This window comes from Eumetopias jubatus, unplaced genomic scaffold, assembly GCF_037043125.1.
Source record: "Eumetopias jubatus isolate StellerSeaLion01/CBP00866 unplaced genomic scaffold, mEumJub1_p1.0 scaffold_1, whole genome shotgun sequence".
NCBI classification, from domain to species: Eukaryota; Metazoa; Chordata; class Mammalia; order Carnivora; family Otariidae; genus Eumetopias; species Eumetopias jubatus.
Window position 1 is genome coordinate 191,792,443 of NW_028274807.1, and position 23,325 is coordinate 191,815,767.

The 23,325-nt window shown below is 49.6% G+C and overlaps 1 protein-coding gene across 2 annotated transcripts; it reads left to right on the forward strand.

Moving 5' to 3' along the window:
- Positions 1-3,576: 3,576 nt before the first annotated feature.
- FAM107A (family with sequence similarity 107 member A) lies at positions 3,577-23,059 on the forward strand. Of its 2 annotated transcripts, none has more exons than XM_088021972.1 (4): positions 3,577-3,634; positions 20,442-20,616; positions 22,290-22,446; positions 22,952-23,059. In XM_088021972.1, exons 2-4 carry the CDS (start codon positions 20,447-20,449, stop codon positions 23,057-23,059), a joined length of 435 nt encoding a protein of 144 aa, XP_087878098.1. In that variant the 5' UTR covers positions 3,577-3,634; positions 20,442-20,446. The 2 variants fall into 2 exon arrangements, with proteins under 2 accessions (XP_087878098.1, XP_027966262.1); XM_028110461.2 differs by lacking the exon at positions 3,577-3,634 and adding an exon at positions 5,697-5,775.
- Positions 23,060-23,325: the final 266 nt, after the last annotated feature.

The following is a 23,325-nucleotide window of genomic DNA, read 5'->3' on the forward strand; positions in this document are numbered from 1 at the left end:
AAACAAATCTATGGTGGTATCATTTAGAATTAGTGCTTACGCTGGGAAACGGTGGCCATTGACTGAGAAGGGGAACAAGGGAGCCTTCTGGGGTGCGGGGGGCATTTTATATCTCGATCTTGGAGGTGGTTGTGTGGGCGAATACATATGTAAAACTCTGTTGAGCTGCACACTTAAAATCAGTGCATTTTATGTATATGTGTTATACTTCAATTTTTAAAATGTTTTCAGACAAACAAAGCAAGGTCCCTTAAGTGTAACTTGGTGAATGCATCCTGTGGGGAAGACTAAGAAGGATGTGTGATGGGTCCATAGTCTCCTTGACACTTCTAAAATATGCACATCAGTCTCCAGGGGAAGCAGCAGAGCAAAGTGGGGAACACAAAACTTTGTGGGATAGGCTCACTGAAGGTCACCAAGGACCAACCCCGAAAAACTTTCTCAACAATCAGGGCATGAAAAAGAAGCAGGTGGTAGCCACAGTAAGGTCAGGAGAAATGCAAATGCAAACACACAGAGTTGTGTTCAGCCATAGTTGGGTATGTTGTACCCTACACAATAGTATTTCCTCTGGAAAGTATGTGTGTTAACTTTCACTAACCAAAATTATAACTAAGTAGCATCTTCCAACCCCAAAATTGTGTGAGCAAATGAGAATTGGTTTACTTATGAGCAAAGTCCTTGAAAAAGACTATCAATGACCAGTAATGTGTCAGCAAATTCAATTCAGCTTTGCCTTTGCAAGGGGTTGCATGCAAGTGGGGTGTTTTTTCACTCACCAAACTCCAGTCATTGAAGGGAGAGAGGAATCTGTCTCACTCACTGACGTGTTACTGGACACGGGATGGCCTGATTTTCCAACAAGTCTTTCATGCAAGGGGGGTTGGCAAGCGTGCAAAGGACAATTCTTTGAACTCCAGATCTGGGAGCTGCTCCTTACGAAATTCTGGCTTTGTAATGCTAATCTTGCCCTTGGGCCCCAGCCCCACTTCCCAGGTCTGTAGGGAGATGTGAGAAGAAGCTCAGATCCCCTTCAAGCCCTCCGGAGCTGGTTCTTTTTCTGTGTGCTGGAGTTTTCTTCCAGAGATGAAGTTACTTGTCTTCTTAATCCCTTTGTCAAAAACCACAAAAGAGGCTTGGCCAAATCCCAAACACCCTCCCTTTCTATGCCCCCCTGGGTGGCAGAGTTCAAGATGGGAACACCCTGGGGAAATGTCAGCACCCTAGGCCCTTCTGTGCACCTGAATAATCCCTGGGCAGACAGCAGGGGTCCTCCCTGGATTCTGACCCTGGCTTGCTCTCTGTGGAATTGCCCGCTTCCCCCATACAGTCCAGAGCTCCCTGTGTGGGTGCACACACTCATTCACTCATTCACTGCATTCCTTCTTTCAACAAATCCTTATCAGACATCCAGGCCAAGCCCAGTTCTGGAGTGGGCCCTGTGGAGACAGCTGTGAACCCGGTCCCCCCCACTCAAGACTTGTACAGTCTGATGGGGGAAATGGGGCTCAAACAATAATAACTCAGTGGTGAAGAGTCATATAAGGGAAATTTGGGGTGCTGGAGCACATGATTGAGGGGGACCTCCTTGGGGAAGTGGCATTTCAGCTGAGACTTAACGGATAAGCAGGAGGAGCCGGGCAGAGCTGGGGAATGCGCACGGGTCGAGGGACCAGCTAGGGCAAAAGTAGGAGGTGAGAAACAGCACGGCTTTGGGGAACCCAACAGAACTCTTAGTGGCTGGAGTGTGAGGTGTGAAGGAAGGTGGCCCCTGTTTTCTGCTGACTTTCCCTCATGTGACTGCCCCTGCGTCCCTTCCACTCCAGCCACCTGGCAGCCTTGCTCTTCCCTGAGCCTTCTGGCACACTCCAGCCTCAGGATCTTTGCTCTAGCTGTTCCCTATGTCTGCAACACTCTTGCCCAAAATATCTGTCTGGCTAACTCTCACACTTCCTGCAAGTTTGTGTTCACATCCCACCTTCTCAATGAGACCCTCCCAGCAGCCAGTTATTACTACATACTGCCCCCACTTACCACTAACCTTCTCCCCCCCTCCTCTAATTTCCCTCTTTTCCATAGTACCTGTCACCTTCTAACATACTATCTACATTATTTATTCATTCATTATGCTTATTGTCTAGCTCCCTCACTAGAATGCCAGGTCCAAAAGGCCAAGGACCTTTGTCTGTTTTCTTCACTAAGGCATCCCAAATCCTTGAACATATGAAGGAACAGACAGGTAGTATTTGAGAGGGTGGCAGGTAGGGTCTGGGTTGTGAGGCCTTAAAAGCCAGGGGAAGTCATGTGAGTTTGATCCCAAGTGCAAAGGGAAGGCACCAAAGTGTTTTCAGTAGGGCAGGAGTGGAGTCTGAGTCACATTTTAAAAGCTTGCTCTGGAGTCTGTGTAAAGAAAAACTTGAAAGAGGGCAAGCTACTGCCGGCGTCCAGGCACAGTGGTGCCTGGGCTAGGGTTGGGGCATTGGAAGAAATGGATGGATGGAAAAGATGGCAGGAAGTGGACTCATCATGCCTTGGTGATCTAAGCACTGTGGGCTTGCGACAGAGCAAAGAAGAGCCCCAGGCTCCTGTCTGAGCCATAGGGCCAGAGTGGAGTCACTTGACAAAATGGGGGGGACAGGGGAGGAACAGGTTGGGGGGCTGGAGTGGTCAATAGTTCTGTATGGGCCATGGTGAGTAGGGCCTATTAGACTTTCAAGTGGACATGTCAGCAGCCTTTTGGCCAAAGTTTAAGCTCAGAGTGAAAGTCTGGATTGGAACTATGCATTTGGGGGTCATTGGCTTAGAGTTGTTTTTAAAGTCATGACAGTATAGAGAGAGAAGAGGTCTAAGAACTGATCTTGAGGACCAAACCTGGAAGCCTTCTGAGTTGGCCCTTGAAGGATGAAGAGTTTGCCAGGAAGGTAAGGAGAAGGTAGTTCAGGTAAAAGCAACAGCAAGGATAGGAACTCAACATAAAAGAATATGGATCTCAGTGCTCTTTGAAACTGTCAAGGTCATCAAAAACAAAGAAGGTCTGAAAAACTATTACAGCCAAGAGGAGCTCAAGGAGACCTGACAACTAATGTAACCTGGTATCTTGGATAGGATTCTGGAACAGAAAAAGGACATTAGGTAAAAACTAAGGAAACCTGAATAAGGTATGGACTTTAGTTAATAATAACATGTCAATATTAGCTCATTAATTGTAACAAATGTGCCATACTACATAATGTGCATCTACATACATATAAGATGCTCACAGAAAAACTGGATGCAGAGTATAAGGAACTCTCTGTACTATCTTCTCAATTTTTCTCTAAATCTAAAACTGTTCTTAAAAATCGATTTTTTTAAAAGAGCATGTCTCATAAATAGCCACAACATGCATGTGTGCACTTATACATATACACACACACTCTAAGGGTGATAGTAATTTTTTTCCCTGGAGAGGACTTTGACCCTGATCAGTCCCTCCTGTGGGAACTCAGGGACATTATGACTATCTCTTCAGTCCTCCCCTGCCAAGGAACAGAGGGTCCTCACCTCCACCTACTTTCCTTCTGTTCACAGAAAGAATACTCTCCTCAGGCCATATTCCATAATGAAAATAAGAAGCAGAAACTAAATGGCTCAGGTAAGTCAGACCCACCTAGAATTCCTCAGGAGTGCAGCCAGAGTTAATCCTTTTCAAATGTTCTGTAAAAGCACATTACTTAGTCACAATTTTCCTGAACACCCCACCTTGTTCAACAGCTAGCTTTGTTTCCCCCCTGCAGCAAAAGCTTTGGCACCATCTGGGTTCCAATTTCAGCTCCATTACTAACTAGTTATGTGACTGTGGGCAAGTCACTTGAACCCTATTTTCCTTCTCTCTAAAAGGGGCATAATCATGCTTGATCAAAGTGTGGATTAAATGAGATTAATAATAAATTATATATAATTCCATCCTCTAAAGAATGGATATGAAATAGTCAATGCCAAATGTCTATGATTGTGCCTGGCACTCATGATGGTTGGTTGTTGATGAGACACATAATCAGTCTGACCAATCAGGGATGTCCCCAAAGATCAAAGTGTGTCACTTGGGTCCTTGGGACCGGGGGTGGTGACTGAAGAGCAGAGAAGTACAGAGATCTCTGAGCCACAGCAGAAGCTGGGCCTGGAAAGTGGCAAAGGACCAACTAGAGAGGACTTGGCTGACAGCTGGCCTAGGGGGCACCAAGGCTGGAGAGGACACAGAGGCGCAGGGAGACAGTACTGTTTTGCCAAAGCTCCAACAGCCAGCTCAAGATTCCCTGACACACATAGGCACAGCCTTGAACAGAGGCCATCCAGTACCCTGGACAGCTCCAGGGGGTCTATAGATTTCAGGAGCACTAGTTTTGTGAGTGGAGAACTGGATTAAGTCTTGGATCTTCCAACCAGCTATGTAAGCATGGGTAAGCCACCTGACCTCCCTGAGTCTCAATGACTTCATCTCTCAACTGGAGATAATACCTACCCTTCAGCACTTTCCTGCAGCGTACATGAGATAACAGAGGGACAGCAGAGCAGAGTGACCCAAGTCTGAGGATGGACTACTAGAGTGTGTCCCAGATCCATACTGTGTGATCCCAGATAAATTGCTGACCTTCTCTGAGCCTCAGTTTCTTCATCTGCAAAATTGGAAGGCTAAAAGACACTAATTCATAGGGTTGTGAAGTTAAAATGAAATAGGACACAGAGTACACAATGAACGTTAGTTTTTATATTAGAAGAAACTTAGCACAGCACCAGACAGAGTAGATAATCAAAATCGTCAGTTTCTTATACCTTCCAAATCTGCCTGGTTGACTTTGCTCCTCCACCTTTAGACTCTTTTGGTTGGTCCTCCCATCTCTGGCTATTAAAGGGATTGTACAAACTGGGAGAAATCAGTCTAGTGGAGTCCCACCACATCTAGCCTCCTACAGTAAAGCTCCCTGCTTCTCAGTGCCACTTCACCCCAAGACACTTTTTTAAAAACCAGTATATAGTGTTTGTTCTGCCCTAGCCACTGTTCTAAGATTATATATAATACATACACTGACTATATATAATATAGTCGACTATATATATATATATATATATATATATATATATATATATATATAGTCAGTATATAGAATACATATACTACATATACATACATATTACCCTCATAACCCTGTGGAAATAATAAGTACTGTGGTTATCCCCATTTTACAGATGAGAAAACTGTGGCTCTGAGAGGTTAGGTAATTAAATCGTGGGGTCACACAGTTATTAACTGGTGGCGCTGGGACGTGATCCCAGGGATACCACTTCAGAATCCCACACCTGCTTGTAGCATTCAACGAGGCCAGAGGCCAGGGAAATGAAATGGAGAAGAGGAGGTGGGAGACCAAGGCCAGAAATCAGGACATCGGGTTCTCCCCTGGCCCTGGCACCCCGGGGTCAGGAGTCTTCACACCGGACCCCGCTGCGCGAGCAGGCTACCTGCCCTTGACCCTGCCCTCTATCCCTCCCCCGCGGCGCCTCCTCGCCGGGTGCTCCCGCCTCTGTGGTAACTCGAGCTGCAGCAGGGTTTGGGCCTCGGTTTGCGCGTCACCGCTGCGGAGGCACGCGGGCTCCCGAGTACTATCCTCCGGTGCACTCCCGGTCCGCAGTGCCGGCTCCACAGTCGGGCGCACGGGCGCATGGCGCAGAGGCTGGGCGAGCGGCCACGGGACCCCGCCGAGGCCACGGGTCTCTACCGGGCCGTGCTGCTCAGGTCCGGTAAGTGAGGGCAAGGCCTCCCCGCCCCTACGTCGTGGAAAGCGCGAGAGGGCAGGGCGGGCACCCGCGCTTAGGCTGGCCAGCCCGCCGCTGCCGGGCACCTTGGTCCCCCATTCGTTGCTCTGCTTTCCTCCCTTCTTTCATTCTTTTAAATTACTTTTCCATGTTCTCCTTTCATTCCTTCTTTCCCTCCTACATTCTTCCTTTTGGGGACCTACCATTAGATATATCGCTTTATTCCAGCGTGCGAGCGCGCCCCCCCCGCCACACACACACACACACACACACACACACACACACACACACACACACACATACACAGTCACTCCGTTTCGTAACTATTGAAAAGTGCGGCAAGGTTCCATCTCCTGGCTGGTCTGCCATGCGCGCGAAGGCGTTAGTGAGCGTGGGAGAGTGGCAAATGGGTAAGACCCGGGTTGCTCGCAGTGGGGCACGGAGAAGAACAGACGCATAGCCGCTGGTGATGTCCAGCGAGGTATTACATTAGCGGCGGAAGTGCAAGAGAGCAAATTAGAGGAAGGGGAGAAACCATTTTTCTACATATTATGCGTGTGAAGAGAAAAAGATTCAGAAGGAAACACACGGTGGTTATTTTCAAGGATGAGAGTTAGATGACAAGGTGTTTCTTTTTTTCTCTATTTGCCTTTTTGTTTACTTATTTGCAGTAAGCACATATTACTTTTCTACTTAGGACAATAAGAGATGTCTTATTTAGGAAAATGAAACAAACATGGTATATAGTCAGTGCAAAAATAATTGGGAAAACCGAAGATGTAGAAAGAAGAAAAGGAAGGTCCGCAGTAAGCGTTTGGGGCGGTTTCCTCTGGACCTTGTGCTTGGAAAGAGAGGTTTGGGGAAGGTGAAAATCCTTCTCGAGCGAGGTCCGTGCCAGTTGGGGGTACGTGATTAGAAAGTGTCAGGGACTTGGGCTCATGGGGCAGCTACGATCTGCCGATCTGCCGCAGGCAAGGAGCCCGCCCCACCGAGTGGTCCTGCGGGCGGCCCCCTGGAGCCAAAGGCGCGAGGGGAGCCATTGGCAGCACATCTGCTCCGGCCCCGACCCACCAACCCCCCTGACCCTCCCCCACTACGCCCCCCCCCCCCCCGCCGCCACGTCCGTTCTGGGACCGACTGCTTCTCTTACTTAGACTGGCTCCGCCCTGCGGAGATCCCCACGCGGAGCTACTGCTTGGGAACATTGAAACAACGGTTTTCTTGAGTCCAAAAGCAAGAACTGGCCAAGACTTCAGGACTCCCGGCGCCTTCCTGGGGGAGGATCTTAAATCCGGCTGAGCTGGGGCAGGCAGAAAGGGAGGAGCTCTACAATTCCATGAATCCGATTTCAAAGCCCAGCTCCAGCGATTTTCCCGCAGAACGGTCCTCCTAAGTGTTCCCACCCAGTTCCTATCTTCTCACAAAGATGAGGAGGGGCTATCAAATCTGAAGACGCTCTGCTCCCCCTAGCCTGGAGCTGCAGCGATGAGCCTCATTCAAAAGGCAACATTTTTCACTAGCAACCTATTCAGAATAGCAGACATAGCAGAGTCGTCCCAGGGGCCCTATTTGCCTGCCCGGTATCTGTACCACTAGCAGCTACAAGCCAGGGAGGGGGCAAGACCTTTGACTTTGTGCTAGGCACTGCTGGCTCATTCAGTCTTAAGAATCCTACAAGGTCACTGCTAATTGTCATCCCCATTTAACAGATGAGGAGACGGCTTTAAAGAGCTTAGCTACTTGCCCATGGTCCTGCTAAGAGAACGCTTCTATCCCACTACGGGGTAGAAAACACTTAGTGACAACTTAGGCCCATCCAGGCCAACTTCTGCACACCTCCTGAGACTAGTAATAAGAATGGCCAATAATGCTAATCACGTGTTATTGCCACTCGCTTTGCCAAATGCTGTACATCTGTCAACTCATCAATGTAACTCAGTTATTCCTTCCACCAATATATATTGGCCACCAGTATGCACTACCCCCATACGAGGCACATAGATATATTCATAAATATAACAGATATGTCCCTCCTTTCAGGGAGGTAAGAAGTACTAACCCCCCTTTTTTTATGTTATGTTAGTCACCATACAGTACTTCGTTAGTTTTTTTAATTGTTTTATTGTTATGTTAAAGTACTTCATTAGTTTCTGATGTGGTGTTCCATGATTCATTGTTTGTGTATAACACCCAGTGCTCCACGCAGAATGTGCCCTCTTTAATACCCATCACCAGGCTAACCCATCCCCCCTCACCCCTCCCCTCTAAAACCCTCTGTTTGTTTCTCAGAGTCCATAGTCTCTCATGGTTCATCTCTCTCTCCGATTCCCCCCCCCATTTTTCCCTTCCTTCTCCTAATGTCCTCCATGGTATTCCTTATGTTCCACAGATAAGTGAAACCATATGATAATTGACTTTCTCTGCTTGACTTATTTCACTTAGCATAATCTCCTCCAGTTCCATCCATGTCAGTGCAAATGTTGGGTATTCATCCTTTCTGATGGCTAATATTCCAGTGTATATATGGACCACATCTTCTTTACCCATTCATCTGTTGAAGGGCATCTTGGCTCCTTCCACAATTTGGCTATTGCGGACATTGCTGCTATGAACATTGGGGTGCCTGTGTCTAACCCCTATTTTAATCATGAGGAAATTCAGGCTCAGAAGATAACATGATTTGTCTAAAGCCGCACAGCACATCAGGGGTGGAGTTGAGATTCAAACCCAGGGCCACGTGCCTCTAGAAACACTACTTGGTTGTCTCACACATGGAAAAGCAAGAAGTAAGGGTCAGGGTGAGGATCCAACTGGGCCATTTATGAAGAGGCAAGAGCGCCCCTCCTTTAGAAGCTCCCAAGGTTGAGGTTATGGAGTCAAAACCAAGATGGTAGCCATCCATTTTCATTTACAGTAGTCTCAAGTCAGGCACCAAGTAATAGAACACTTCTAGAAAATTTTCACCACAAATTATTTTTAAATATTTTTTTTAATATTAAAGTATTACATGTTCACCATGAGTGTTTTGGGAAATTGAGAATAAAGAAGGGGAATCCTTACCCACAATCCCACTAACCGTAAGCAGCTACTGGTAACATTTGGGGGTATCTCCTCAAAGTCTTTGCTATGCATAGCTTGTGTGTATGGTTGTGTTTGTTTTACATTGCTTCACATTGCTGAGGTCCTATCAACTCTGGTCTTTAATCCCACTTTTTTCACGTGGATGAAAATTTTTATTGCTTTTAAATGGGTTATCAAAATAACAGCAACCACTTTGGAGCCCAGACTCTGCAACAGGCAATGTGAAGACATCCCATGGGGTATCTCCTTTATTCCTCAAAAGAATGTCTGCCCCATATCAGAGATGAAGAAATGAGGAGTTGAAGGTCACCTAGCTGTCCAGCAGTGGGCCGAGGAGTGGCATCTGCACTGATACCACAGTCCATGCTCTTATCCACGGAGCTAGAAGGTCACATTTGGGAATAACTCATGCTCGGCCGTCCCTGGGAAGCACTGCATAGTAAAGGTCCCCCTGAGGTTCATTACCTACATCCTACCTGGAGCTCAGGCTGGGTTCCCGGCAGGGAGGGAGGCATCTCTCTGCAGTGTGGACAGAGGAACTGCACTCCAGGTGTCCGTGGATGTCAGCGATGGGGGGAGGGGGGTGGCGGGGGGCAGCCATAGCCTTCATCCCTGCCTGCCAGTTAGGGTTGCCAGATAAAATGCAGGACACCCAGTTAAATTTGAACCTCGGATACACAACAAATAATAGTTTAGTGTACATATGATCCAACTATTGTATGACTATGCTTATACTAAAAACATATTCGTTGCTTATCTGAAACTTAGATTTAAATGGAGCGTGCTGCATTTTTATTTGCCACATCTGGGAACCCCACTGTCAGCAATCACAGAAGTTTGCTTGGCTTGACAAGCTATGGTCTGCCCAGGTTCCCCCTCTCTCTCACTCTCTCTCTACACACACACACTCTCTCTCTCTCTCCCCCCATCCCTAGCTGTCCATCTTTGGCCTGGCTATGAGTTAAAATGTGCTGGGGCTAGGGGGTACCCCAGGGCCCCTCTGCAGCTAAGAGACCAGATTTGCCAGGCCTCCCCGCAGCTGGGTGGAGAGCCAGCTTTCTGAAACAAAACTTAATTCTTCCCCACTCCCGGATACTTTCCCGTTTGCACACTTGAAATCCCTCCACCGGATAAATTCTTCCTGGTTCAAATCTGTTGTAAAGGCAACTCTCATTCCTTTTATAATCTCTCCACGGATCCCATGACAAGTTTTTCTGCCAATACAGTTTCTCCCCCACTCTGTGTCCTTTCAACTGAGCGTGCTGGGGCTGGGGAGGGGTTTGGATCCTAAGGCTGTTTTGTGGGTGGCTTCTCAGAAACCTCATTGAGGCCTTGAAAAGGGACCCTGGAGATTTAGACTGAATACAGTGCTGAGGAGGAAGTTTTGAGTTGCCATGGGAACTTCTTGTCTGATGTTTGTGCACCCAGATAAGCTGCTCCAGGAGCCTGTGAGCTTGGATAAAGGGGAGCAAAAATGAAAGGAAAGATGTTTTTTGAGGTTTGTTTTGTTTTTGTTTTTGTTTTGTTTTGTTTTTTACTGCAAGCTGCAGCCCCAGCCCACAATGGAAGCAGGAAAATTCGCCAGCTCCCACTCCTGACTGCCTCTCCTGGTCTTCACTACTCTTCACTACCCCCTCTTCCTTTTGGCGCCTCTAAGTTCCCAAGAAAACAAACTTCAAAGGGACAAGAAGGGAGTGTGGGAGGGGTGTGCTCAACCTCTGGGATTCCCCTTCAGCTCTCATGGGACTGAGCAAGAGTTCTGATCTCCAGGCCCCTGGTATTCCGAGTCCTTCCTTTAGAGAGAATGGGAAGGCCTCCAGGGAAATCTCCACCCACCAAGGCAGGAGGCAGCAACTGGAACTGAATTTGGCGGTAACCTGGAGTAAACTCCTAAAAGGTTCATTTGCCTGGAAGGCCTCTATTCTCCAGTATGCAAAATGGACATGACTGAACCAGAAGTGAATCATAACGATAGGTGGTCGGAAAAGGTTGCTCTTTCTCATATTTTTAATCTTTATTTTTCCTGGAGAGCAAAAGCAATGTATGCTTGGTTTTCTGTTTAAACCACAAACATGACAGAACTATTGTGACTAAGGAGAAGGGCCTGTAATTTTATGCCATAGAATAGTGGTTCTCAAACTCCCGGAGATAAACAAATCCCCAGGGGGATGTATTAAAAATCCAAATTTGTGGGCCCCTCCCTTGTAAATTCTAATACAGCAATCCAGGAGCATGGCCCATTTTAATTCCATTTTAACACTCATCTCACAAATGATGGCTAGTCATGACATTTGAGATACATTGATCTAGAACATTGATCTTCATGGCCTTGCAGCCAACCAAGACCCTTCACCAAAGGGGCTGGTGCCCGGAGACGCAGCTGAGAAGTAAGACCATTTCTCTTCTGTTTCCCTTGCTGTGGAGCTAGGGGCAGTGTGGGAGGAGGTGCAAGGCACGGAGGGCCGTGGAGCCCCGGGGCAGGGGAGCTGAGCTGTTGGAGTTGGGGGACCCAGGCTCTGTCCCCCACCCAAGTCCACTTTAGCAGTTCAGTACAGATGCCTCCAGACTGGTCCTCTAGGTACTGTACGTACTAACGTTTGTATCTTGAAAAAAAAATAAATAAATAGGAGTGTCAATGTCTTCGGTGTGCATAAGTCAACAATAGTTATTGAGCACCTTGGTACTGGGACAGGAATACTAAGAAGGATAAGGTAAAGTCCCAGCCCGGCAGTCTGGTGGGTGAGGCTGACGGGTTTGTACACAGGTTGGACTGTGATAAGAGCTTTAATGGAAGAGACATAGTGAGTCCCAGCTGCCTGGGGAAAATGGTGCCCAACCTTGGGGGATGCCTGCCCAACCCTCCTTGGCTCTCCATTGCTTTGGGGCTGCCATCAGAGTCTTCCAATAAAAAGAATACAAAGTAGAGATGAAGGTCATTGCTGGCATGGGGACTCTCAGAGTCTGCTCCCCTGGAGTAAGCTGGAGTAGGGGGCTCTGTCTTCTCCAGGTGGGGAACAGAAGCTGTCAGTTCCCCAGGACCCCTCCTATTCCCCCCGCTGTTGGAGGGCACCCAGGTTGGTTCAGATCAGCCGCTGTGGGCCTTGGGAAATGCCCAGAAGAGCCCTTTGCAGAGCGAGACAACATGTGGCAACAAAGAGTGGCTTGACAAGAATTTAATGGCAGCCTTTCACCGCCAGAATTTAGTAAATTAAGCCACAGTAGGACAGGAAGCCTGGGGAGGATACCATTCAAAGTCCTTCAAGAGAAGCAGAATTGAGGAAGAAGGAACAAAAAGGAACACGTGTTGTTTCTAGAAAATTGTTTTATACCCAAGATTTCATGACCCTCTAGGTTTATTTAAGCGGTTCCAGAATGGCCAGCTTGGTCAAGCCTCCCAGGCCGTGAGCTACCTGCCCGCTGCTTCCCTGGTCCAGCCCCAAGCCCCAGCCCCCCCTCATGCCAGCACTCCGGCCCTACTGGCCTCCTTCCGCCATATCAAACTCACTCCCACCCCGGGGCCTTCCCACCGGCTCTGCCCACTCCCTGGAATGCTCTCGTGTGGGAACGGACATCACACTGCTGACTCCTTCTCACCACCCGGGCCTCCCTAAAAGGTCAGCACCTCAGTGTGCACCCTTCCCGAGCTCAGCCCCTCCCCTCCACCTCAGCCAGCCTTACTTTCAGCCCGACGTTCATCACAGGTCAAAGTGTCTGGTTTGTCTCCTTTTTAGTCTGACTCCCCCTACCCATGAATACAGGCTCCCTGAGCCCACGGCTGTCATTCACACTGTCACTCCAGCATTGGGAACAGGGCCAGGAACACAGTAGGTGCTCCACAAATGTCAGTCAAATTAATGACATAGGCCAAAGAGGGCACACGTTGTCTTTTTAATGCCCCCATTCGTGGTTGATATACATCCTGGGCTTCATGTCTTGCAGCCAACCAAGACCCTTCGCCAAAGGGGCTGGTGCCTGAGCCCTGCTGGGCGGACGCCAGGGCCTACTCTGGCCCAGATCCCACCAGCTTCTACCTTCCTCACACTCTCAACTGTGCAAACTCCTGTTGCTCCTCTCTGAAGTTCAGATGAAGTTCAGAGTGTGGAGTAAATAAGATGTATGGAGATCCTGACGCAGGGGATGACCAACAACTGAACCCATGTCTGTTTGCCCTCCCTTCCCACCTCAGAGCCCAGTTTCCTCCCGAAGCCTTGGGCACTGCGGGGAGGAGAGGGGGGCGGATGCTCAGCTCCCCCCCCACCAGGGAGGCTCTGGAATGCACTCTCACTGACCCTCCCATTGGAAATAAGGGAAATGCCTCTATGCGAGCCGCCTAGCTCAGACAAAGGTTGGCAAGGTTCTCAGTCATCCACAAGCTGACCAAATAGGTATTTACTTGTGCCTCTCGAGCGTGTGGCTTGGACGCGGTGTTCCGCATTTTGGAAGTGGCCGCACACCAAGTGAAATATTCGTTACTATAGTAACAGTTCCTTTTTATTGATACCAGAATAAACAGGAATGCAGAGCTGCCTCACTCACTGGCACACTGCAGCCGCCCGCCATCCCCAGGGGTGTAAGAACCGCCCTTCAGAGGCGGCCCTCCTTGCTCGCCTGGGACTTCCCAGCAGAGTGAGGGACCCAGCCGCGGCTCCTGAGTTCCCTGCCCAGAGACGCAGCTGAGAAGTAAGACCATTTCTCTTCTGTTTCCCTTGCTGTGGAGCTAGGGGCAGTGTGGGAGGAGGTGCAAGGGATGGAGGGCCATGGAGCCCCGGGGTAGGGGAGCTGAGCTGTTGGAGCTGGGGTACCCGGGCTCTGTCCCCCACCCAAGTCCTTTATCACACAGAGTAGTGGGTTTAATCATCATTACTAGACAGACAACAGGCCAGGGTGCCGCAGGGCCGAAGTCAGAGAACCCAGGTCTTGGCATGAGACAGAGCTCCCTGCTTCGATTTGAGCTCCTTCCTTCACTGGCTGTGTGATCTGGGGAAGTTAGATGACCCCTCAGAGCCTCACTTCCTTCATCTGTGGAAAGGGGTGGCCAACAGTAGCCACCTCCCCAGTCTGTGGGGCCAACTCCCCCAGCTCTGGCTGCGAGGGGCTTTGCACACTAGGCGGCCCACATGTGTGTTAACGTGGTAACCACCTGGTGAATGTGGCTCTAGCCCCTTGCAGGAGAGGCAAGCCTGGGACTGAGCTGGAAATCAGGGGTTCGGTGTGTCACTTTTGGGAACTGCTGCCAAACCTGCCTGGTTCCCCCAGCTGTGAGCAGCCCCAAGAGCTCCGTCCCCAGGGGCTGGGATCCTGAGTGGCGCTTAACTCCGTTGGTGGTAAGTACCTGCCAGAATCGATCCCCTGGAGGCATATTCCCGAGTGGCTGGCATCATGCCACTGGTGGGCCGGCAGGAAAACCTGGCCTGCTGACACTTGCCCTCCACTCTGCACCAGCCTGGCTAAGGGCCTTCCGTGTCCAGCTCCGGACTCCGCTATGGAATTGATTCAAACCCCTGAATGCCCACCCAGACTTTCTCCTCACAAGCTGGGAGGTCATGGTGGACCCAAGGCAAAATGGTTAGGACTTTTGAACCATTTTCCCACGGGGTGGGTGGGGGGGCAGCCTCCAAATGAACAAGGAGCTCTGATTCCAGGCAGGGGCCACCAAGAACATTGTTCTTCGGTCTCCGGTCAGCGAAACACAAAAGGGCACGTTTCCTACTGGGAGGAAAAAAAACAAGAAGGGGCTGGGAAATCCGGTGGCCGTGGCCATGCTTGTCATTTGCATTGAACGGTCTCTCTCTCCCTCCTTTGCCAGTGGTTATTTAAAAAGCCTCTCTCCTCTACCCTTCCCGCCTCTTGAAGTGTTGAGGCAAGAAGGTCCCAGGTGTGTTCTGAACCCGCAGCTTGAATGGTAATAAGGAACAAGGGTGCAGGGAGGGAGAACAGGGAAGACTCTGACCAGCACCTGGGGAGGGAAGGTCACCAGCTAGCCCCGAACTAAACAAAGGCCGGCCCCTGGGCAGACAGGCCTGTGGATTCTGGCTCAAGCCCAAGGCAGCGAGGGCTGGGCTGGGGCCCCCCAGTGAGTCTGGATTTCCCTTGAGCTAGGAGTTCTTCAGCTGCCAGGCCTCCGGCATGGCTTTCTCATCTACAAAACGGGCATAATAAAACAGTACCACTGACAGCCTCCCAGGGCAACTGTGAGATCCAGAAGCAGGTGAGTGAGCCTTCACCAAACGCTGAATGCTCACCACAGGTCCCCTCAGGAAAGGAGGGAAGTTTGCCTTCTGTGAGCATCACTGTGCCAGGCACTGGACTAACCACAACATGCACATTTTATCATTTCACCCTCTAAACAGCCCCATGAGTAGGTATGGCCATTATCCCCATTGAACAGAGGCTCAGAGAGGTGAAGCTGTTAGCCCAAGGTGGCACAGCAAGTAAGGAGTAACCCACCATGTTCCAAACCCAGTCCATCTCCTCCAAAACATTTGCCTTAACCTTGCAGCTTGAATGGCTCGTGTGTCATGTGTTATGACTGATGCCATCAAGGACAGAACCAGAGCCACCAGGGCAGAGAGGCAGATGAAGGGGACATGAAGGCCTTAGACAGCGCAGGATCCACTGGGACCTGGGTCTCCACCACTGCCACTTCCCTTCAGTCTCTCCTCATTGCTCTCCTGCGGCCAGGGTGGTTGCTCAGTTTCAAAGCCACCACCCTAACATCAGTCACACACGCCCCAGCGGCAGGTGGGCTCACCCTGGGAGCACTTACTGGTTACTGATCCCAGCTGAGCCTTGCCTGGCATGGGGCTGGTGTCTGCAGGGCCCCTGGGGAGGAGCTGTGGGACCTCTTGGGTTATCAGCAGAAGCAGGGAAGAACCAAGGGAGAAGCTGCCAATCTCTCCCCTGACCTTTTACTACCCACCCCACCTTGCCCCCAAAGATGCCATCCCACCGTCTGCAGAGTAGGCGAGATCTGCCCATCCAGCAGTCATGCCAGATGTTCAATTTAGCCGTCACCTACTGGCTGTGCCTGCCCCTCTCAGCTCATCCCATCTTCACAGCATCATGATTTTACACAGGAGGCGGGTCCTCGAGGTTAAGACCCATCCAAGGTCACCAGTGGCTAAGAACTATGACCTTAACCACACCTGCCCACCATAACCAGGTCAATCAGGCAGCTGAAATCACTCAGGCCAAAGCAAAAAAGATTTTTTTTAAATAACTCCGTGGTTTACAAAGCTACCTGATTATTGGAATCACTGGGGGAGCTTTTTAAAATCCCAAAGGCCAGGCTGCCCTCCCAGGCCAATGACATCAGAATCCCTGGGTATTGGTATTTTTAAAACTTCCTCTGGTGATGCCAATACGTAGCTAGAGTTAAGAGCCACTGATGAGATCAGTACTGTTTTTAAAGAGGATAAGAAAGCTCCAGGACTAGGACTGGAATTTATTTGTAATTGTTAATAACAGCTAATAGGGTGGCCACACTGTGCAATTCCAGGGCCTCCACTCATAGTTTAATTTACAGGAGTGAGGCTCTAGAGTTGTGCAGTGCACAACCTGCCTTGCTGTATTTGGCTGCCCAGCTAAGTAGCGCTATTGAGTCTTCAGCTCTGTGCTAGGCACTTGCCAAGCACCAAGCAAGTATCCCCTCGTTTATTTGGCAACAACGTCATGAAGAAGGACGCTGAACAAGAGCAGCTGTTGCACCTTTTCAACTCTGCTGTTCTCGCGAAAGCAGCCATGTAGACAGGAAGTAATGAGTGGGCGAGGCTGTGTTCCAAAGCGGTTGAATTTGATCCAAAGGTTTAGTTTGTGGACTCCTGCTGCAGAGGAGAGGTAAACTTGCCCAAGGCTAAGAAGGGGCAGAGCCAAAATTCAAATCCAGATCCCTAGGGCTCCGGTGTCTATACACCTAAGCTTCATTCCACGTTTCTTTGACAAGCGGTGAAGGGTCTTCGCTAGCCTTTTAACTTTCCCCTCCATTGGCCTGTTCCTCTTCTCTGCCGCCTCTCCCCTTGGGCCTTCATCTCTGTCTTTTCAGAGGCGACCTCCCACCCTGCCCCCATCATCAGATCTGAGGGTCTCTGATCTCTCAGGACGCCCCAGCTGCCTGCCAGACCTGGCCAGAGCAGCCCTGGGATTGGACCGCAGCTCTGCTCAGGAGGCCCACCTGCGCCCTCCCGCCAAGGGCAGCCTGGATTTTCTTGGCCCAGCATCTGGGCTTTGTTGAGCAGCCCCTGCCATTGCAGCACCTGTGCAAGGCCCTTCTAAACGGGGGAGGGGGGCTCTTAATTAAACTAAAAGACAAGAAGGGTGGCTTAGTGGCTCTCGGAGCCCTGGAGGGCCCCCACACGCGTGTCCACAGATCTCACACCTGTCATTTCTAGAGCTGGCAAGGGCAGCGGTTTTCCCAGCCTGCAGTTTTGGCCGGAAGAACCAGCCACATCCTTCAGGATCCCTGCCTGAACCACCTCATCGCCCAAGGCTCAGGAAGACACCAACCCCACAGCTACATGCTGATTTCATTTAAAAAATAAAATAAACAAACAGGCTTGGAGCCGGAGCTGGTCACTGGTTGGACATGGGTGCAGGACTGGCTGCATACATACAGGGCCCCTCTTCCAAGCAGGACTCAGTGGAAAAGGTCCTGCAGCCACGGTGGGACCTGGCCCCAGTGGGCTGGCTGGTGACCTATGGGGTGAAGAGTCTCAGCCCGGCCAATCAGAGGCTTTTCCTCTGAAAATTTAACAGGAGGGAGAGACAGCGAGTGCCCCGTGGAAGTCAAAGAAACCAAAGTCCTATAAAAATTTCCCAAAACCTAGTGTTTCCCCACACATCAGAGAGAATGACCTCTTTAAAAAATCGAATGAGACGCGCTCTTTCCCCGACTTGAACCCACCCGTCCACCCTCACACCAAACACTCTCCCTGTCGCTCACTCACGCCACTCCAGACACACTGTGCTTTTTTGTTCCCTGAACAGACTAAGCTTGTTCAATGTACATGAGTCACACAGGCTATTCCTTCCCTCTGCCCCAAACAGCCTCCCCTCCTTCTTCTCAATCCTCAGATCTGAAATGTCACCTCCTCAGAGCAACCCTCCCAATGCACCTGGCTGAAGGTGGGCCCTCCTGTTAGTCTCTATCCCAGCCCCCTGGTTCCTTCAGTGGGCTCGTGGCAATTTGCAATCATTTGTTTTGATTGGTATGTGTACATGTTTACTGTCTGCCTCCCTAATAGAATGTCAGCTCTTGAGAGCAGGAACCTTGTTTGCTTAGTTCACCTCTATGTGTCCGGTGTCTACCACGAAACCTAGCAAATTGTAGGAACTCAAAATATATTGTAGAATGAATGAAAAATTTTATTGTGTACTTCCTCAATGGTCATTCCTGTTATGCAGGAGCTCTTGGTTTTGTGTACTTACTTTGTATCTGGCCACGCCATTGAATTATCTCATTAGTTCCAAGTATTTTTCTATTAATCCACTTGGGAATTCTGGGTATGTAGTGATATCTTAAGCAAATCAATTCTGCCCTCCCTTTTCCTAAAGTTATACAACGTATTTGTTTCCGGCCTTATGGCTCTGGTAACATACGATACAGTTAGTTATTTCAAAGATGGTGTGACTGATGAAAATTATGACGTTCTAGAAGGTTAGGGGACACAAAAGGACTACAGGCAGGATCAATAACCAAGGAGCTGCAGCAGTTACTTAAGTATGGTGTGATAATGGGCTGAATAGGATGAGAGCTGATCACTCAGGAAGTAAAGAGGATAGCTGAAAATTGCTCAGATAAAGGTTTGGTGGGAACTGGTAATGGGAACAGGCAGCAGAAGGGGGGAAAATTCCCCAAACTCCAGTCTGAATCAGGGTATTCTAATGCATTGGTCCCAGACAACGTAAGCCCACAGACTAAGAAAATATGCACATTTTTAGGGGGCACCTGGCTGGCTCAGTTGGTAGAGCATGCAACTCTTGATCTTGGGGTCATGAGCTCAAGCCCCACATTGGGTGTAGAGTTTACTTTAAAAAAAAAAGGAAAATGTCCACATGTTTAAAAGATGAGGGAGCTGATATAGTCAATTGTTTATTTTGTCAAGTGCCCATTTTTAACTATCAAATACTACCACAATCTCTAAAAACCAAAGAGTTGGGAAGGATAGAACCGGAAAACAAACAGCTTTATGAAGAAAGAGAAGAAAGAGAATTAATTAGAATTCTCATTTTAAAAACAGTTCTGAGAATGTGAATTCAAGAAAAAAAAATTAGCAGATATCTTTTATGCTCTGACACTTCATCTGGCTACTTCCAAAATATCTTGTAATAATTAACACTTTTTCCAGTTTACACAGCACCTTTACAAATGTGATCTCACTTAATCCTCCAAACAGCACCCTGCAATGGGTAATAATAGAAATGCCAAACATGTGTCTGGCGAGCCACCATTTGCAAAACATAATCTCCCCTTTCTTTGATGCCGATATTCCCTGACATGTCACCTTGCAATTTACACCTTACCACCCCCCTCCTCCTGCATTTTCCAACCCCACCGAGCTATTACCTACTTGCAGGTTTTTGTGCACACCACCATCCCTAGCTAGTTTACTTGGAGAACTCCTGTTTATGCCGGTGGTTGGCATATAGTAGAGGCTCAAACTCAGAAAAGCAGGATTCATGAAGGGAACAGAACCAATGCCTCAATTTTCACTTGAATTACTAAAAGAAGCTGATGGCCAGGCTGTGTCATCCCCTGGAGACTTTTTCTTAAGAAGTCTTCCTTTCTCTGTCTCTATCTCTCTTACACACACACACACAGAGAGAGAGAGAGAGAGAGAGAAGCTTGCGCTTGCTTTGGGGCATTGCAAGGATACAGAGCCAACTTGTAGAGGAGGGAGCCCTTCTGCCTGAATTTCAAGTAAACTGACAAATTTCAAGCTGCTGTGGTGGAAGTGAGGCCATCAGGAAGCCAGATACCTGCATTAAAGATGACAACCATTACTTTGTAATTAGAGACATAGCCATTCTGGGATTTCATACTCTCCTCTTTGATCTGGAGAAACTGAAAAGCTGGATGCTTCCACAGAGAATTTGGAATGATGGAGAAGGAAACTGGACAATACATGGTAAAGTTTCCTTTTGATCACTATGTTCATCCAAATTTAACAAATGCATACTGCTCTTTTTAAGTATCTTTTCTTTTTCTGATTAAAGCCCACTGAAAAACAGAAACTCAAACATAATTCTTTTTATAGGATATCGTTTTCTCCAAAGTCAGGCCAAAAATATATGCATGTGTCAACCCATGTTTTGTACCCCAGTAATCATTTCAACCCCACACCCCACTTTACAGACAGCACCTCCAAACCTTACAACAACTGTGTACACAGGTTCAATTATTTCCATCTCACAAATGAGGAGACCAAGGCTCAGAAGGTCAGGTAGTCGGCCCAGGACTGTACAATGGCAGATGGCCAAAGTCCATCTAACATCGAAAGCCTTCATCTGCGCCCCACGGGGGTGGGTGAGGTTGTAGACCCTGCTGACCCCTCCACCCCCACCTGTCTCTACAGCCTCAATGTACTCAGAGATCCAGAGGGAGCGGGCGGACATCGGGGGACTGATGGCCCGGCCTGAATACAGAGAATGGAACCCAGAGCTCATCAAGCCCAAGAAGCTGCTGAACCCTGTGAAGGCCTCCCGGAGCCACCAGGAGCTGCACCGAGAGCTACTCATGAACCACAGAAGGTGGGAACGGAGCTTGGTTGCCTCCGCCTGGCAAGCATCTCCTCAAGCCTGCTGGGCCTTGCAGAGGTGCCCCTCGTAGAGGCCCCTATGGTCATGCTGGGTCTCCCGGAGGCTGAGAGGGCTGAGGGTCCCCCACATAGTCACCCACAGAAAATGTGAAGGTCTAGTGCCTGGTGGTCCCCAAGAGCCCTGCTCTCCCTTCCAGCTACCCACTCATGCCTTCCCTCCACATACATTTACTGAGCACCTACTATGTGCCAGGCACTGTGTCCAGACCTGGGATACAAGAAGGAATGGGACCCAGTTCCTGCCCTCACAGTGGGGATGGATGCCTAATCACGTGCTATAATAAGGGTATAAATGGGCCTGGGAGCTCAGAGGACGCACCTGTGAGTGGTCCAAGGTGACCTCACGGAGGAGAGGATGCCTCAGCATGAAGCCTGAAGGTTGGGCAGGAGTCAGCCAGACTAGGGGTGGGCATCAGCTGGTGGAAGCAACTATGTTCCCAGCAAAGGGAGGAGCATGTGCAAAGAGACAGGAAACACAAGTAGCTCAGGGTGTTTGCAGCATTGACTTTGAGGTTGGCCAGAGGAGATGTGTTTACCTGAAAAGGGTCTCAAGCAGGGGTGTCACAATCACGGGGGGGGCGGGGGGGGTTGAGTGGACCAGGGAGACCAAGGTGCAATGAAAGAGACAGGCTTGAGGTGGCAGGTCTGGGACTCAGTAACGGAGGAAATGGGGAGGAGGCCTGGGAAATAGCGCCCAGCTGGCTAGCACCAGGAGGAAGGCGGCGGCGCCCCTGCAGCTCCCTCTACTGGCATGTTCTGGTATTGGCGGGGGCGAGGTCTCCTATTTTCAGCTCTGTGCAAGACCTTCCAGCAGGTGTCATTTTCTATCTTCCGTGGGTTCTTTTTTTCTTGGTTAGTATATCATGTGCATTTTCTCCAAATGTTTTTTAGTGTCATCCCTTTTAATGTCAAAAGACACCACCACCATAGAAAAAAACAAAAGCCTAAAGACAAATCAGGGAAACATTTGCAATATAAAACCCACAAAAAATATATACATGTCACTTATAAATCCATATGGAACAAAAAATGAATAAAGATAGGTATAGTCAGTTCACAAAAGAAATGCAAATGACTGGTGCACATCTCAAAGGCTGTTGTTCCACGTAACTAAGAATCAGAGAACACACACATGAAAACCAGATCTTATTTCTTGCCTACCAGATTCTCAAATATAAAAAGACTGGATGGTGACGGCGGGGAGAAATAGATGCTCTTGTACACTGATACAGAGTATAAATTGGAGAACCTTTCCTAAGGGGCAGATGGAAATATGTATCCAAAATCTTTTAAAAGAGACTGACCCAGCAATCCCACCTCTAGAAACATATCCTGGGCACGTAACCAGAAACGACATAAAATCTGGTCTCTGCCATCAGACAGCCTGGGTACAAATCCTCCTCGCTCAGCCCCTTCGCACCTGTGACTTGGGCTGGTGTCTTAAGTCCTAGGAGCCTCCATATAAGGGGTCAGGAAAGGGACCCCTTCCCTGGGCTGCCAGGGGGGCTGTACAACACAAGGGCATAGGTTGGTGTCACTACAGGGTACGTCCCTGAGGCTGGGGTGGGGGGAAGTTGGGGTCTCCTGATGGCTCCCCCCACCCAGGGGCCTGGGCGTGGACAGCAAGCCGGAGCTGCAGCGTGTCCTGGAGCACCGCAGGAGGAACCAGCTCATCAAGAAGAAGAAGGAAGAGCTAGAGGCCAAGCGGCTGCAGTGCCCTTTTGAGCAGGAGCTGCTGAGACGGCAGCAGAGGCTGAACCAGGTGGGTGGGAGCGCCCAGCCCTGGCCCCAGCCTCCTCCAGGACTGTCTCCCGGCCCCGGGGCAGGAGCCTGCGTGGCCGCAGCTGGCAAGAGGGAGGAGATGATGCAAAATGAGGACTCAACCAGCAGTCCACCACCAGCCCAAGTCCTCACTCTGCTGTGTGACTTTGAGCCGGTGGCCATCCCTCTCTGAACCTCAGTTCCCTTAACAACCCAATCTATCGCATGCTGATCCTGATTTCATTCTCACTACCGCCCCGTGAGCCAGGTGGCATTCCCATTTTAGAGATGAGGAACCTGAGGCCCAGCTGAGGCTAGCCATTTGCACCAGGCTTCACAGGGAAAACTTAGTCTCATGCTCTGTCACCCCAGCTACCAGGCTGGGGGCAAAGCTGATCCCCAGTTCTGTTTCCCCAGAGAGGATCCCAGGGGCAAATACTGTGGTTTGGGGAATAGAAATTCCACACCCCAACCTACTTCACACCTCTGCTTCTTCTCTCCGTTAGCTGGAAAAGCCACCAGAAAAGGAAGAGGACCATGCCCCTGAATTTATCAAAGTCAGGGAAAACCTGCGGAGAATCGCCACGCTAACCAGTGAAGAGAGAGCACTGTAGAGCGGGGTCGTTGAAGCTCCAGCCCGAGCAGCCCACCCCTGACCCCCATGCCCTCCTCTAGCCCTTCTGCATCTGGCAGCCCTGGGCCCCCAGCCTGGGGACATCTGTGATGTTCACGCTTGCTCTTGTGAAAATGCCCCAGAGGGCCTGGGCCCTCCTTCCCACCCACAAAGAAGCTGGGAGGCCCCTAAGCTCCCAGGCTCTTCCCTCTGAGCACTCACTGCTTCTGCTCCAAGAGGAAGCTGCTGCCAAGAAAACGTTCCCAA